The sequence below is a fragment of the Vidua chalybeata genome, chromosome 6, assembly GCF_026979565.1.
Source record: "Vidua chalybeata isolate OUT-0048 chromosome 6, bVidCha1 merged haplotype, whole genome shotgun sequence".
Taxonomy (NCBI): domain Eukaryota; kingdom Metazoa; phylum Chordata; class Aves; order Passeriformes; family Viduidae; genus Vidua; species Vidua chalybeata.
Window position 1 is genome coordinate 45,585,368 of NC_071535.1, and position 16,864 is coordinate 45,602,231.

A 16,864-nucleotide genomic window follows, 5' to 3' on the forward strand; every position below is an offset into this window, starting at 1 on the left:
TCTTCAAACTGCTGATTCTTTGGGCCTTCAGGCAGCCTGCTGGTCAGAAAACCCACTGGAGCCCTCATCAGCATTAAGCAGAAGAGACTGCCCTGGAATTAATCGAGTTGAAGAAAGCTTGAGAACTCTGGGCTGCTTTCTTGATGTGCAGCTGGAGCAGCTTGAGCAGCTTCTGTCACATGGATTTGTTGTGAGGCAGTGTAGATAACACACCCGCCTTCTTCCTGTGATCTGAACAACTTCTGAAAGCTGACAGTGTTCTGACCCACTGTCACTGTTGGGATGAGGCTCCTTCTTGGCAGTTTGTGGTGGATTTAGATCTGTAAAATGCAGCTAGGCATCGCTGCTCCATGGCATTGTTAGTGATGTATACTGAAATCCTAGGCTGGTGATTAAGGAGTAGCCTCTGCTTCCTGTTCTCCCATCCACAAAATGCAAGGGAAAATATTGCTGCTTGTTTAGAAAACAAACAGAAATGAAGTCAGTTAAGTGACCTGGCGGATTGAACTACTCCTAAAATACTTCTGTAGTGGCCATATGACCTCCTGCAGCTCACGCTGGCAGATTGTATCTTTTCTGACCCTGTCCCTGTAATTAGGGCTGGAGGAAAGACTTGTGGGATCTCTGCACTTGCACTGGTAGCATGAGAAACTGGTAGCTAAAAGGTATTTTTTTACTTTGTTGGCTGCAGTAGGTCCGGTTTAGGTGTGCACTGTCACGAGTCTGGAATATTTTGACCTTTCACTACTTTTCACCTCCTGTTGTTTTTCCCCTTTTTCTGACTTTGCTTATTCTGTATACACTTCGATAATGACCAGAACTAAACACGTGGGTCTTTTAATATCTGACTTGCCAATGGTATTCAAGGGTAGTGAATTGTTATTTAAATATAGGACTTTTTACAACAGCTTTTCTGTGAAGGATTGTTTTAGTGCTATTGATCATGATGCAGACTTCTATAAAGCTGTGGGTAGCCCTGTTGGCCCTGCTTGGAGTTGAAAGCTCTATTCCCTGTTGCTCCCTGTGGTTATTTAGAGAAAGAATGTTGACAATTTTCTCTCCATCTCCAACTAACACTCAGAAACCTGTGCACAATGGCAGAAGTACTATATTCAGTGTTTTACTCCTTGAGGATCCCAACGAGGCCAGAGAGGGAAGAATCCTAAGGGGAAGACTCACATGAATTGTGAAATGAGTGGTTAAATAGGACATTAGTCAGGAACTGAAATGTGAAATGGAAAGTTTAATGTATATAAATAATTTACATAGCAGTAGAGAGTCAGAGCAAGAGGGAAACATACAAAAACAAACATGCAGAATGAAGATTGGCTGTTACTTTTTCAGGCACATTTTCCACTCCAAGTTTGCTAAATCCTGCAGACATACTCCTGGGCTTTCTCTAGTCCTGGTTAACTACTCAGAAGTGTGTCATTCTTCCTATTCCACAAAGGGTGAAGGAAAGCGACTCCCTCTGGAAGTCCTTCTTTCCCCTCTAAGGCATGAAGGCTTAAGGAGCGAGGAGTGGGATGAAATATAGATTTGTTTTCCCCTTGATTATTTTTTTAAAGTACTTTTTAGTGAATGACTTTCTTCCCTCAGCTCCACAGTGCAATTGGGTGTAGTGATGTGATGGTGGGGAGGTGGAGAGGGCCAAGGAGAGGCAGGGATGATGGAAGCAGGAAAGACTTATCTGCTCTGTAGAGCTCTGTCTTGTTGGTTGCCCCACACACTATTTAAGAGCTGCTCAGGCCCTTGGATTTAGTGAAACAAATACTGAAGCTGCTAAGCAAGGAGGAAATGAGGAGAAATCTCTCTAAGCTGGGGATGTGACTGCAGCTCTACTGTAATACCACACAAGCCTGATGCTGCTGATTTCATTAAAAGCATCATTCAGGACCTCAAGCAGGTTTTAATACTTTGTTTTTTTAAATATGCTGACCTTATCTGGTAAGCCTGTAATATTTATTGCAATGAAGAACAGCTGCTGCATAAATACATATATAATATCAGTTGCCAATTCTGTAAGCTGTGCTGAGACTGTGACTTGCTTGAAATGGGGTTGCTATTAAAAGGCAGGTGGCAAGATGTTTATTTTGCACCTTGTTAATTGCTTGTTTTTTCTGCTGTAATTGGCTTCCTAATGGGGGCAGAATACATTTGGTTTTGCACACGAAGCTTCATTAGTGACAACTGATGGAACCATTCAGAAGGTGGGATTTAGATGAAATATATATATATATATATTGAGTAACAGATGTCTCTGCCAAATAGAGTATATGAGGAAGTCCTGTAGATGGAAATGTTTTCCCATAAAATGATTTAAGATGTTCTAGTGTTAGGTATAAAGATCGCTGCCTATTACTTGAGAAGGGGGCAGAGGTGTTGTTATTTATGTTATTTTTGTGGGGCAGAGATTTTATTCTGCTTCACTAAATAGGAGTTAGGATGCTGGGATGGTGCTCTCTGCTCAGGACTCTTGGCATCCAGGTATTCATAGAGAGATCTTTGAGGATCTCTGTGGCATGTTTAGAGATTGCGCCTGCTGACAGACTGGGAGATGGTGAGCAGTGCTGGAATTCTGTAACTTTCTAAGCTTTGTGGAGCCATCCCTGTCTCCTGTGTTCAAGAGCTGTTCCACTGGGCCCTTGGAGGCAGGATATGGCTGTGGAAAAGCATAGCTGGACCATCCATGATCCTGGCTGTGCTTACAAGTGAGAGCTGATGTGGTGTTCTAGCTATGGGTGGATGCTCCACAAAGACAGTTCTTGTTTCAATAATGACTTTTTTTTTTTTTTTTAATGTGGTGTAAGAGAGTTGTCTGAGAGTCATCAGGGTGGTCATCTGACACCATTGTGTTGGAGACCATGAACAGATTTTTGTGCTGTTCAGTTTAATATGCTCTTGTACCTGCAGAGGTTTTATGAAAATTTTGCCTGCTGTAGGTGAAAGGTGAGTATACTTGTGTGTATGTATGCATGTGTATATAAAATTAATAATGAAAGGGTAAGATGACTCTTCATGGATATGAAGCCCTCCTGTCCTCCCCTTTTATTTTTTTTTTAAGCTCTGTGATGGGATTGAAAAGTAGACCTGTCTATTCCCTACTTTTCTACTTCCTCAGATGTCAGTATTTAACTAGTTTAAGACTGGATTTATTTGTCATGTTTCTTCTTAGTAAGGTGACTTCAAGGCAAAAGTATTGCCAGTCTTGGATTGACATATTTTATAAGAAAAAGTATTTAGTACTTGAATATATCACAGCCTAATTGGCTGTTTTATGTTGGAGGGGGAGAGTAATATCCTGAGGCAGCATTTTAATCAGAAAGACTGCCCATCAGCTCTATTCTTCCATGTAAGTGTCCTCAGATGACAAAATAATCCCCTTTCTTGAGATAGTGCTTTTAATTTCTGCAAAAATCTTTTTTTCCCCCGGAGGGAAGAATGGACTGTGTAGTTGAGGTGAGGGCAGGACTTGTCAATTATTAATGCTTGAAGAGAAAAGCCCCAAGGTGGTGTTCTTCCATAGAGAGAAGACTGCATATTCCCACTGAGCTCATGGATGTGCTTTTGCCTCTGATATGCTTCCTGCCTTTGGCTGGGAACCCTTTTCTCTGGGTGTATTCATGGGCCCCCTCCCATCAGGGTTTATCTCTAAAGGCACTGTAGGGAGCCATCCCTCTTGTAGTACTTTACCATGGCATGTATGAATTTCTGAATTCCAATGAAAAGGAGCAGGGTGGGAGATGTTCTAACTTATTTTTAAGTCTTATCTCTGAGGTTCTCATAAGTGGTGATGGATGTATTTGGACCCCAGGATTAAAGAGCAGGCTCTGCTGAAGGTTATCCTTTGGGGGATGCTTATGTCTGTAATCAAACTTGGTGCTCAGACTTTTTCTTCCATTTGTCTTCTGGCCAGTCTTGCACCTTGCAAGCCTTCATGGGAGTGGGAATAGAAAATGATTGCTATAAATAGGAGCAGAGATGCATCTTGCTGTGTACCTTATCTCTTGACAGTGGCCAGGAGTGTCTGCTTAAGGAAGCAGATAAACATAAAGCAAGTGTTCAGTAGTAATGAAGTGGGATGCTTGCATTTTGTGTTTCATGTCAGTCTGTGTCTGTAATCTTGTTCCAGGGCTGGGCAAATAGGGAAGAAAAGGTATTTTTTTCTGATTAAAGCAACTTCTTCAGCTTGGTCATGTCAGCCTGTTGTGTCCAGATTAAGGTGCTAGATGGAAGCTGGATGTCTTAAACCATTTTCAAAGCTGCCTCTGCTCTGCACTGTATTCTGGTGAAAGACGACTATTCCTGGAAAAGTCGCTGGTGGTGTGCAGAGCCCGAGACCTCCCAGTGTACAGCTCTTCCATCATGGATGTGGGGAGGAGGACAGACTTGATGCATTGGGTACGATGTTACCACTCAGCAGAGTGGGTTGCTGTGCACCTATCATAGTACCATCCACAGGGAATCTTCCATTGCTTTGTTTATTGAGATGCTGTTTTTAAAATTAAAAACAGCCAAATGTTTCATAAAATATTAATAGGTGCTGCTTTAGTGCCTCTCATCAGATTAAGGATGTCACTTTCTGTGTCCTTAGGGTGATGAAGCCCATCAGCTTGGTCGTTCTCTCACCTTAAGCATGCATTAAGGTGACATGCTTCATCTCACAAGGGATGCGGAAGCTGTCACACTGCAGAACTGGGAACTGTAGGGGTCCTGCACTTCAGCTGTGGATTTTCAAATGAAATTTTGCAGAAGTAATACAGTTTGCTTTGTATGAGTGAATTCCTTTTTGTTAGGGAAGCGCTTTTTTGAGCAAAAATATTGAGGTAATACAGTGGTAAACACACGCACAATGACTGCGCTGCAGGAAAGAAAGAAACTGCGGCATGTTTTATACGAAAGACCAAGGACTGTTGCGTTTCAATGGGTAAAAGAGAGAGGCCTCTACATTCCTCAAACACTTTTTATGAATATGGATTTTGAAGTTGTTTTGCTTGCAGGTAAATTTCTTTTTATTCAAGAGCCAGATCTAGCATTTTAATCATGACACAGTGGTGCTGGTGTAGCAGAACGTTGGGAAGCTGTGGGGAGTGGTAGCCCCAGGACTGAGGGAGGGTCTCCAGCTTGCTGCAGAGAAGCCTTGAGGGCTGCACAGTGGTGCAACTGGGACTGAGCCATGGGGGGCTTGCTTTCACTGAGTTTTCCATCATCTCTTGCCTCTACCCAGCCGTTCAGCACTCTTTAGCGTTTGTACAGTGTTTGGGAATGCTGCACCATTACTGGGTTAAATAGTCTAGAAGTTCTAATAAATTCAGGACACGAGACCAACTTGACTTCTGAATTTCCTGGGTTTGGGTTGCATTGCCTCTTTAAACTCAGTCAGTTGTGGTGCCCGTGGCGTGGTTACTCCTGCGTTCCTGCTGTGCACAGCAAAGTCACACCCATGTGCACATCAGGGAGCACTTACTCAGGAGCCTGCTCTGAAGGGCAGCAGCTCCTCTGTCTGATCTGATACCGCTGCTGCTGCTTCGCTTGGTCTTGGTGTGAGGGAATAATAAAGTACAGCCTTCAATCATATGACCTGATCAGAGGGGGTTGTCTGTGGTGATTGATAAGTCCACCTGGAACAATAGGCAGCTTGAGATGTGCCCAGGGACTGCTGGGTTTGGTTGGGGTTTTGCATTAGTTTTTGGCCTAAGTAAAAAGAACTTTGAGATCAAGGTTGCAGTTTTGTTTGCAGCTTGCCTTCAAACCTAAAAATCTGGCCTGACCTAAAAGGGTACTTTACTGTGTATGTCTCTGCTCTCCCCAAAAATATCTGAAGAGCACTTTCCTCCTCTCCTCCAGGATATGCTGAGTATTTTGGGTGCCCCCAAATTATTTTGATTCCTTAAGTTTGCTCTCTTCAAAATAGGCATAAACAAAGATATCTTTTCATATTTCACCCGTGTGAAATGTGTTTCACCCACCTGGCCTGATGAGTGACATGCTGAGAGCATGGATGTGGGTTCTTTACCCTGGGACGTCACCCCAGACATGGCTTTTTCCTAAAAGCCCCCTGTATGACCTTGTCAAGGTGCTTTGCTTCTTTTCTTCATTTATCACATTTGCCATTCTCAGTAGAGAAACTAAAAAGCTTAATATTAAGAAAGTGCCTGAATCCTGTGAAATATAGCTTTTTCTGTTGGTATTGAGAAGCCTTGGAAGATGAATGTGTGTATAAATTCTGTTTAGGTCTGTAATAACTGAGTTGTTATCTGCAATGTGGGTGAATCTTAGCCATGGGCAGTGTTACACAAAGGATGCCACCTATCAGCAATGGGGCCAGAGGTGTGTTTGGATGTATTTGCATTTCTGCAAAGGAGAGGTGTTTTTCTGCTTCTCTGTTGAGTAACTTCCTCAGTATGTGGGGTCAGTTTAAAGCAGAAATAATTGGTCCTCCTAAAATACTTGCTGAGCAAATATATTTTTTCTTTTGTTCTGCAAAACAAAATGGTATGTGGGTAAAAGAATGGCTTTTCCCCCAGCATATGTGCAGCCACTTTATGGATTGAAGAACAGTCTTTGGAGCTCAGAAGAGATATTGCTGCTGTAGAGAAGTGCCAGCATGGTGCCCTATTTCCAGTATTCTTAACTTCAGTCGTGGTGGTGGTGGGCTGGAGCTGTGCTGCAGCAGCTCTGCTTGTACTGTTGCTGTTGTTTGGGCATTCTGCCTTTGCCATGGAATCAGGACATCAGGAGGAAAGGGATTCTGGGATGATTAGGACTTCTTTGTCACACACAAGAGAATTTCTTACTTGGAGAATGGATAATAGAATGCCTTTATAGGAGAAAGCAAGAACTGCCCAGAACATCCTGGTCTCCTGCTAGAGGTGAGGACACAGAGTTATGCTCAGAAGTAGAAGAGAAGCTTTCTTCATCTAGATACAGTGTTAGGCTTTCTAAAATTTGTCTGTGATCTCTTACTGTTCTATTGAGGTTTTATGTTTCTTTGCTTTCTCTGTCAGTAAATGACCATTTCATTTTGGCAGTGCCCTACAGTTCAAATTATAGTTGGGGCCAATTTATTGAGGATCTGTTTTGCATCAGTTTGCTTTCTTGCTCTGCTGTGGGATTGTCATTGCAGTGCCTTTTGGGTACCCTCGTTTTGCTGTCACTGGCCTGACCCTTGGGCTTGTAAAGCTGTTTGAGGATTCCTCTGGGAGCCTAAGGGCCTTATTGGAAAGAAGTCAAAATCTCATAAGTTCCTGAGAAAGCTGTCATAAGCCTTGTGGCTGCTGGGTTATTGCCAGGGCCTTGATTCATGGGACACATGATGAGCCATTGCTAGACAATATTGGTTTCAGGTTCTTTTGTACTGTATTACAAAAGGAGAACGATTTCTGGGCCATTGTTTTAGCCAGTGTAAGAACACACAAGATTTTCTGTAAGGAAGTTTATTAAGCATTGTTTTCTGGCTTTTTTCTTTTCCTTGCTAGAGTTCTTTCTGTGTGCACCCAATTGACCTCTGCAGGTTTCAGTCCTAGCAAGGATTCATCCAAAGTCAGACTGCTTTTGCGCTCTGTGGCTTTTGGCAATGGAAGCCCCACTGACCATGCATGGGAGTCAATTTAAAGGGAACTGCTGCTATGGGTGAGCCAGCTATCCTTTACTGCTGTCCAAGTTGTTTGTTACAGTGAGGAAAATGGTTTTGATGACCCCTCCTGATAGTATTTTCTTGTAGGTATGTAGTTTGTTCTTTTGGCAGGCTTTTGATTAAGTTGCAGAGTTGCTCTGGTCCTTTGTATTCTCTACATTCTCAAGACATTTGGTAGTTAGTTGTTCCCTTATCTGCCTCTGCAGTGAAAAGGGTGAAAGTCAGAACTACCTTATTTGCCTCATGGAGTCTCCTTTTGCTGCAGACTCATGGCTGTGTCCTGTTCATGGTGGATAGTATTTGGTACAACCAAATTTCGAATAGCTAGTAATGAGGTTTTAATTTCCCATGGGCAAACAGTACTGCACCCAAAGAGCTTGCATTCTGTCCTGGAGCAGTTTTCTGGTTTTAGTTTAGACTCACTGCCCTACACTCTACCCATGGGGTGAGAAATGGGTGGATTAAAAAGTTATCCAGTAGAGTATTGAAATGTCATGAATGTGCATTCAAAGTAATTTCAAATACTTAAATTCAAAATGAAATGTGTCAGTGTGTTGAAATTACTTGATACATCTCTTTGTTTGGGACTGAGCTGGGATGGAATCCAAACCAAGCCATGAAAGATCCCTGGAGGGAAAAGTGCAATGCAAATTGGAGGTAGAAAAGTCAGTCTGAGCTTTGGTTTGGCTTTGTCTTTGTAGTCTCTGAATGTGTGCCAGCTATGGATGAACAGCAGTAGGACAAATATTTAGGTGCTGCTGTACAGCCTATGGAAGTTTTACTCACTGGCATGCATTACCAGATCTGAAAAATTGTGTTTCTGTCACAGCCCACACCACTTAATTTCAGCACAGTGTTCTGCCAGCCCTGAAACGTGTCTGTATTTGCTTCTAGAGAGCTTGTTCAGATGCAGGGCTTGGTTCCATATATTTCTCTTTTTCTTGGCTTGCCTTCTGCAGATAATAATAAAAAGCCCCAGAAAAATCCTCTCCAAAGTGCTGCTATTGCAGCTGATACACTGATGGTTTTAGCAGCCATTTAAGTTGTTTGCTTGGTGTCCCTCTCCTCTCTTCCTTTCCCTTGATATGGATCATCTCTTTTTGATTTGCCATATGTGAGGATTTACATATGACGGTTCTACCATAGAGCTCAGCATTTGGTGAGCTGCATGGATGTTGTGGCAAACAGGACCTGTTTCTGAGTACAGTTTGGAAGAGCTGGTGTGTAAGGGATTCACTGAAAGCTGGAAGTATTGTGGAGAAAGGTTTTCTGAAATCCAATATGCCAAGCTGCCTGGGTGTTAAGTCTTAAGGGTCAGAGTGGACACAACAAATTTGAGGGACTGGGAAGCAAAGAAGTCAATGAGATTGCAAAAAGCCTGGTGGGTGTTTTGTACCTGTGAGTGCAAGTGCATGCCTGTGTGCAGGTGATGATAGCAGAGTGTGACTGTTGGTATTTCTAGATTTGAACAGTTTGAATTGCCACAGATGCACAGCAAGTTGTTGCTCACTAGTCTGGCCTTGATTTGTCAGCAGGGGTTCATGGATTAGGACGAATCTGTTAGGTTCTACCCAGCACACAGCCTGCAGCTTGTCCAAGTGGCATGGACTGGACAGGGTGTGTAACAAGGAGGAAATTATGTCAGAGGGATGGGGAAATCCCCCTGTGACTTTATAGGGCAGACTGCTGTGGAAATGTAAGAGAGTGGGGAGATGATAGCCATGAAGGGAGTCAAAACAGGCTTTTATGTTGATGTAACAGCACATGGATGATGAGTATGGAAAGTTGCAAATTCTGACTGTAGATACCTTGGTTCATCTTCTGAAGGCAGAGGTCTCTGTTGAACGGTTTCATTCTAAGGCAGGGTGTGTGCAATGACAGTATGAGGTGTCTGAGTGTGTTATGACTGTATGAGGTATATGTGCAAAATTGCCTTTCACAGTGTCCTGCTGCTGCAGGGTGGATCAGACTGGCACTCCTTCTCTGCTCATGCCAATGAAAATAAATTGCCCCATCATAACTTGTGAGGAAAGCAGCGTTCTGTCATCCTGTGTATAAGGCCACCAGCCAGCAGTGTTGGAAACAAAGCCAGCCTTTCCTGTGGTTTTGGATGCTGCTTCTAGGCAGGTCAGAGTGCCAGCTGGGCAGGGAGGTAGCAAAGCTGTCACTTCTGCAGTCTTCTTACTCATGGCTGCTGAAAGTTCTTCTTCTCTGAACAGTGGGCAGTGTATGTTTTTCCTGACCCTTTTCTCTCCCTCCATCCCCTGATTACATAAGACAGCCCTGTTTCTCCTGCCAGAGAAGGTGCTGTTTACTTTTGCAGCTCATGGAGGAGAAGAGGCATTATGTGTACGGTATTTTGTACCAGACAGGTTTTACAACCCTCCCATTTAATTTCATTTCTGTTTTCTCTTTAAAAACTTCACAGAGAAAACAATGATACTTTAAAGACACAGGAGGAGGAAGGGAGGAGAAGGAGCCATCTCTCATAGTTTTTTGTTGCTTATGTGTGTCACTAATGAGTGTGTGTGTGTGAGTGTCTCTCTGCACAGTGGTGTGGAACAAGTCCCTCGAATCTGAGTTATACTGGGGGTAGCTGATGAGGGGTGTCATGGGCAGGGCTGAGGAAAGGCAAATACTGAAAGCTGGAGCTGGGAGCAACTGAGAAAAGGGGGCTGCAGCTGGCCTAGTTCTGTCCCCTGCCTGTTCTTATTTTATTTTTGCCAATTCAATAGCAGAGCACAGGAGCAGATACCAAGTGTGATTTAAGGGGGCTAGCTGCCTTCCCCTGGCAAGAGGACCTCAAGCCTTCTGGGCTTGTTTGTGCTCTCATTTCATGCTGGTCATGCTGTTCTTAGTGATCAGCCTTGCCTGCCCCGTTTCCTCAGGTTTATACAGCTGCTCTGTCTGAGTTTTCCTGCATTGCTGGTGATGTTTCCCTCACTTCCTCTCTGTGTGTTTAGGGCCAGGAATGTTGGAACATAAAATCTCCCTGTGTTGTTTTCTTTGTTGTTGTTATTCCACGATCAGTTTGTTCCGAGAACACCTATGGCTATCAGTAATGTTCATGAGTAGGTCAAACCTCTGCTAAAAGAGGGCTTATTTTATGAGATGTGAGGCAGAAAGTGAGGTGCCAACAATTCAGCGTAAGGAGCTATGGCTCGAGTCCAGGTTGTGCTGCCATATTGCATCTGCTTGGCTGGTCCGTGTCCTGTTTGATGCCTTTGTTGTTTCCCCTGAGCATCTGAGTTGACTGAACACAAGTGAGTCACTGTAGTGTTTCTGGGTTACTAGTGCTGCATCTCTGAGCTTTCTGCCAGGGAATAGAACTGTTCTGAAGTCTCTTAGGTAGAATGATCACAGTAAGGTCACCCACTCATGCCCTTGACCTGTTACTTTTCCCTTGGTATGATATTATTGCTATTTCCAAAAAGCACTGTTTTCTTAGAAAAATTGCAATTAAATTCTTAAAAAAAAAAAAAAAAAGAAAAGTTGTCTTTGCTGGAAATTGGCATTTGGGTGAAGGTTACATTTATCCTTGTGCATGTGGTATGGGTTGTAAGCAAAGTTTATCCTTTTGTTTTTCAGAAGGAGCCACAAAGCAGCTTAAAACATGGATTTCTCTCTCTCTCTGGGGAATACATTTACTTTTATCCAAATTGAGCATTGCTACTCAGATATAACAACAGTGCAGGCAAAGTAAGGGAGCATAATATTAATCCTGTCTAGTTGACCCTGTGTAGTTGTTCCTAGTACCTGCTACTTAGTTGATGGGTCTGAAATACAAGGTGCAGAGATGCTAATGTCTAGATGATGATTTCCATCATCTAGATGGAAAGAGATGTCCATCCTTCTCCATTTCCATTAGAAAAAGCTGACTGTGGTGATCTGCTAAACTTGGGTATTTAATGACTGCCTAAAGCTGGGCTGGATAGAATCAAACCTAGTGTTGGAGAGCAGTGCATGGCAGGCCCATAGTGCATGTCACTTTCTGTAGTTCTGGTGCTACTTGGGCTAAGAAAACTCTGCTTGTACTTCTGTAGAGCTACTAAAAGCTGGCTTCAAGTTGGATCTATTTATCTTTTTTTTTTTTTTTTTTTTCCAGTCCAGAGCCTGGTCCTATGCTCCTAGTGATGTGAAGGGAGATGCCTTTTATTTTGCATGTATACCTTGACAAGTTGTTGTTGGGCCATTAAATCTCCTTTAAGTCAGGAAGTATAGCTGCTGCTGGCAATGTTAGCAGATCAACAAGCAGCATTTAGCTGACATTTGACCCTCAGTGTGGCACAGCACTTGCTTCTATCTCAGACTGCCGGTAATGATTACCCAAACACAGCCAGAGACCTCAAATAAGGCAGAGTCTTGACCACAGGAACTTCCTTAGGAAAGGCCAGAGTAAGTTGGTAACATCTACAGCTGGAAAACAATGCATAGTGTGAAACCTTGCCAATTTCTCTTTTCCTTGCACTTTCTAACTGTTTGTCACTTGTTCAGAATCAGGCCTCTCCCCTAGATCTTCTTATCTATTCCCTCACCCAGTCTGAGAACTGGAGATGAGCAGATAAGCATCGCGCCAGCCCAAGGTTGTACTAAATAAATGAACTGAGGGGATGCTTTCCTTAACCTTTCCATGCATTGCATGTGCTTGTGATGTACCAGTCAGCCACTGGGTGTCTCTGGGCCACGCACAGCTCCGGACAACATCTATTCCCTGGAAAGCTGGCACTGGTTACACTTATTTTGGTTTGTGGCTGCAGTTTTTGTTGTTTTGAAGGGCATTGTGTTCCTTTCTAGGCTGTCTACCCAGAACGTGTCTTCCCCACTCCTGGTCAGGGGCAGGGTGCACGCTGTGGTAAGCCAGCACCCTGGATTGCCAATAGTTCCTGTTCAGAGGCCAGTAATTTCTCCAACCTTCTTTTGCTCTATTGCTGTTTCTGAACACCGTACCTCTTACTGCACTGGGCTGTGTGGAGGTCTAGAAGAGGAGAATGTTAGCACAGCAGCTTTGCTACCTTTCCCTTTTCCCCTTAGTTGTGACAAGTTTACTCTTGCATGTGCACCCAAGTAGATAAATAATCTGTCTCTTGATAGGGCTCTGCTAGCCCCCAGTATTTTCTTCAATTCCATGGAACGAGTTAGTTTTTCATTATGATGCTGAAAGGTAAAAGATACACTATTCTCTACGTTAAGAATGCAGTGACAGAAGGTAAAGCTTTCATTAAACATGCCTGGCAGAATTTCTATACGTAAGTATCTGGGCTGTAGCTAGTATCTTTTGAAAGAGAAAGGAAGAAGACAGATTTGTAATAGCCAGCATTTTCTGTTTGGATGGTTAATCAGCAGTACAGAAAAATAATTGAATTAATTCTTCCATAGACTTAGTCCAGAAAAAAAATCCAAAATATTAATGTCTGTTGCTGTAGGGTAGTTCTTCTCCTTTTTCCATCTTAGAGCCATCTTGGGTTGACATCTCTGTGGTTTGCAGGTGATGGTATCCATGTTGCAGTTTTTGTTGCTGGTGAAACAGCTGAGCTGTACCTGGAGCTCTTTCCTGCTGACTTGGCTTTGAGTTGGTACCTGGTTATGCTGAATGGTGCTTTGTCATTAAATAGATAAATTCACCGGCAGTGGGATGCGTTGTTTGGCTACAGCACTTACATGCTCTTTGCACAGGTTTTGCTGTTCTCAAGATGAGATTTGAGCCTACCTGAGGTGGGTATTGGTAAGTTTTGGGGGTGGTCAGAATATTATTCAGTGCTTTGCTGTGGGATGTCTGGCAGAACAAGCGCTGGACCTGGGATTAACTGATTTTATGAGTTTTGAGCAGTGATAGAAGTAAGATGAGCAAAGGGTGTGTATGTTGTGTTCAAGACTGAATAATAGGAGTCATAGTTTTTTTTCTGAATTGGTTTGATGGCAGCACTCAAGTACTGCAGTGGATAGAAAAAACACACTGCACATACATAAGCTGCTGGTAATAACTTGCTAGAGCATTCAGAGCAGCATGCTTTACAGTTGTATGGGAGCTGAAAGTTCTCACTGTACAGACATAAAATAATTCTGGTTGGCTGCTTGTGTACAGGGCTTAGCCTTGCAACAACATGAACTAGAGCTCTGTCTATAAATTAGGCACTTAGTTGCCAAAGATTCATTACCAGCTTCGTTAGAAGCTGCTGTGTAGAGACAGCCATAGTGTTTGGCTTGGATAAACACCCCAGTTCTGGATATGTCAGAGGGAGGGGTGGCTCTGTGCTTGCCCAGATCATTTGGTTGTAGCGGTTCAGAGTCTGTGGCAGAAGACCAGGAGCTGGGAATCAGGACAGTGCTCTAGTTTCCATACTATGGAGTCAAAAGAGGATGTCTGACCAAATAGGATAGGTTACCTAGGACTTTTGGAACAGTCAAGGTTGAAAACCATAAATCCACTAATTGTATTGCAAAAAAAAAAATGTTTATAAATATGCCCGTTGTCTTGCCTTGGAAATTGTCAACGCTCAACCACATGCAGGCACAAATATGAGTTACAAGACCTGACATTCATTTCTGTTTATTCTTCCTTCCTTCCTATTTTCAGTCTATAGAAGTTAATTCACTTCCATGGAGGCAGAAGCTTATGTTTTATTGGCAACAATCCATGTGGCTGTGTGCAGCTGTATTTGGGAATGGAGGGTTATGCTGCTGTTTTATGCTGGTGTATATATGTCACCAGTATGTCTCAAAGAAAGAAGCAATTTGATTTTGGAAGGTGCTATATAAACTTTTTTGTTTAAGTAATTGAAATTGCCATATAATGAGAGAGAATGTTTATTATAAAAACAAAACATTCCATGTATCACTTGCCAGACACATGGTAACGGAGAAGGAGCTGATTGGAATAGGTCCACATGTATGTAACATAGATAAATTGCTGTTGCTGAGGCAATGAAAAATGGGAACTGAACAGAACTTTTCAAAGAACAGAAAGTAATTATCCTGTATCGTTTATGCTCCTGTAGTCTGGATCTCTATTCAGCAAAGTACTGACAAATCCCTGTTCAGCTAAGCATTCAGAGGTACATTTCCAAAGGTTTTCAAGTCTGTGAAGGCACTGAGAGTAGTACATCAAAGGACTTTCAAAGTCTATTTGTCCTAGATACCTTGTACCTAAAAGGTCCATGGAGAATTTCCTCCTTAGTCCTTCTTAGTCCCTTGGTCCCTTTCCTTGGTCTGAGATCTGTCTTGCATGGGTCTGCCTTAGTCAAGGCAGAGCAGCATGTGCCGAAGAATTTCTCTGAACTGAGACCTTTATGATATCACAGATCAAAAAAAAGGAACGATGGGGAGCAGAACCAACCAGAACAGGGTTGTTAGTAAGGCCAAGCACACAGGTAAGACGGGATGCCAAGCCCAGGGCTCCTGGGGGCAGGACTGCCCACATGGGCAGCAGCTCAGGAGCTTGCGCTGGGCTCGTGAGGCTGCTTTGCTTTGCGCTACATTCTGCGTGAAATACACTGCAGAGATTTGAAGGTGTCACAGCGATTAACTAAATGGAAACTTGAATGACAAAACGATCCCGTTACACTGCTTATAAGCTTGGCAGAAGGAGAGGTGTCGGGGTGCTGCTGCGGCGCGTTTCAGAGCTGTGGGAGTTTGTGACAGAGCGGAGCAGGTGTGAACACTCCGGATCATGACTAAGTGACATCTCGACTGATGAAAGAGTGCTGTTTTGTTCCTTTCCCTTCAATGTTTTCTTCCAAATATAATTTGCCTCCATTATGTGTTTTTCTCTCTTATTTATGGTTACTGATGGCTTGCAGTTTTGTCAGCCTATTCCTGCTTCAGGCATGGAAAGGAGGGAAATAGTCTTTGCTCTGTTGGTTATCAGAGACCCTGTAAGCATTGAGGCACTGCACACTGCACTGCAGGCTCTTGGTGTAGGGAATATGTCCTCTGGATGGATGGAAGAAGACTGGCAGGGTCTGTCTCTAGCATATCTGGAGCTGGGAATGGAATCCATGTCTCCTGAGTGCTTAATCCAACTTCCCAGGTTCTAATAGGCACATAGTCTTGTGTGGCAGTCTTTGCTGGCCTGCTGGTTTTTATTTTTTTTATGTGTTATATATTTTAGCTGCTGCTCTCTGGAAATAACTATTATGTTGTGACAATTTCATCTGGGGTGTTTTACAACTTGGGTGTTGTGGCAATTTCAGCTGGGGCGTTTTAAAACTTGGGTGTGCAAGTAAACGGAATAAAAATCTTTAAGACCTGAGGTTCCTAGTAGAAGCTGGGATTCTCTTCCTGATGCTTGTGGATTGACACAAAGTCTGGAGGAGGTAGGCTTACAAATGTCTTACTTAGGTTCCCAGAATTGCCCCAGGCTGCAGATTTGACTGTTTTTAGAAAATGTGTTTCAGTATTGAATTCCCATACAGAGTGGCCATTAATGCAGCTGACTTCTATTTTCCTTATGCCAGGGAAAAGCAGAAAAGAGTAGGATGAGGAAGGTCAAGGACTTTTCTTGCCCTTTTGGCATGCAACCATTTCTTTTGTAAAGTAACAACTCATTTCTTATCTATGTAGGTTTACTGACTTGTTCCTCAAGGCACTGGATCAGGGATTTGGAACAGCTGGCACAAGTCATAAAGAATATAAGCTCCTTCATTACACCTGCAATTGGGATTTCCCACTGCCTCTCAAAGGTATGTTTGTATACAGAAATAGGAGATGTTTGACTTTTGGGTAAAGAGAACTGTACTTATTAGGTGAGGCTTTTCAGTAATTCTTATTTTCCTCATCTGAAAATATCTGTATAAAACCAACCACTTGCTTTTTTGAATGTACTGAGTTTGTGGCAAGGTTTGGCTACTGGTGGGAAGTTACAGGGGTGACATCTGTGAGATGTTGCCAGAAGGTCAGGGCCAATACCAGCTGGCTCAAGATGGACCAGCCAGAACCAGCTGTCCCAAACTGGCCAAAGGGGTATTCCAGACCATGTGATGGCTCAGCAATAAAAGCTAAGAGAAAGGAGAAGCAGGATGGCATTTGTTACTATGACAATTGTCTTCTGGAGAAACCTCTACACATACTGGAGCCCTGCTTCCTGGGAAGTGGCTGAATATTTCTTGCTGATGTGAAGGAGGGAATAACTCTTTTATTTTCCTTTGCTTCCATGCACAGCCTTTGGTTTTGCTTTATTAAACTACCTTTATTACCCATAATTTTTAAAAACCTTATTTTCTTCTCCCTGAG

The 16,864-nt window shown here is 43.0% G+C and overlaps 1 protein-coding gene across 7 annotated transcripts in view; it reads left to right on the forward strand.

The window, feature by feature from the left end:
- TSPAN4 (tetraspanin 4) overlaps positions 1 to 16,864 on the forward strand; it is a 411,890-nt gene that overhangs the window by 2,721 nt on the left and 392,305 nt on the right. For 5 of the 7 annotated variants that reach the window (XR_008431354.1, XM_053944928.1, XM_053944930.1 and 2 more), the window contains one exon: positions 16,196 to 16,314. The exons of 1 other annotated variant lie outside the window; for it this stretch is intronic. Coding sequence is in view for 3 of the 6 variants with exons in the window: in XM_053944928.1 (XP_053800903.1) it covers positions 16,196 to 16,314 (119 nt within the window). In the remaining 3 variants the exon portion in view is untranslated. Of the gene's footprint in view, positions 1 to 15,022; positions 15,285 to 16,195; positions 16,315 to 16,864 lie in introns of those variants that run through there. One more of the 7 variants, XM_053944929.1, reaches the window with a different exon arrangement.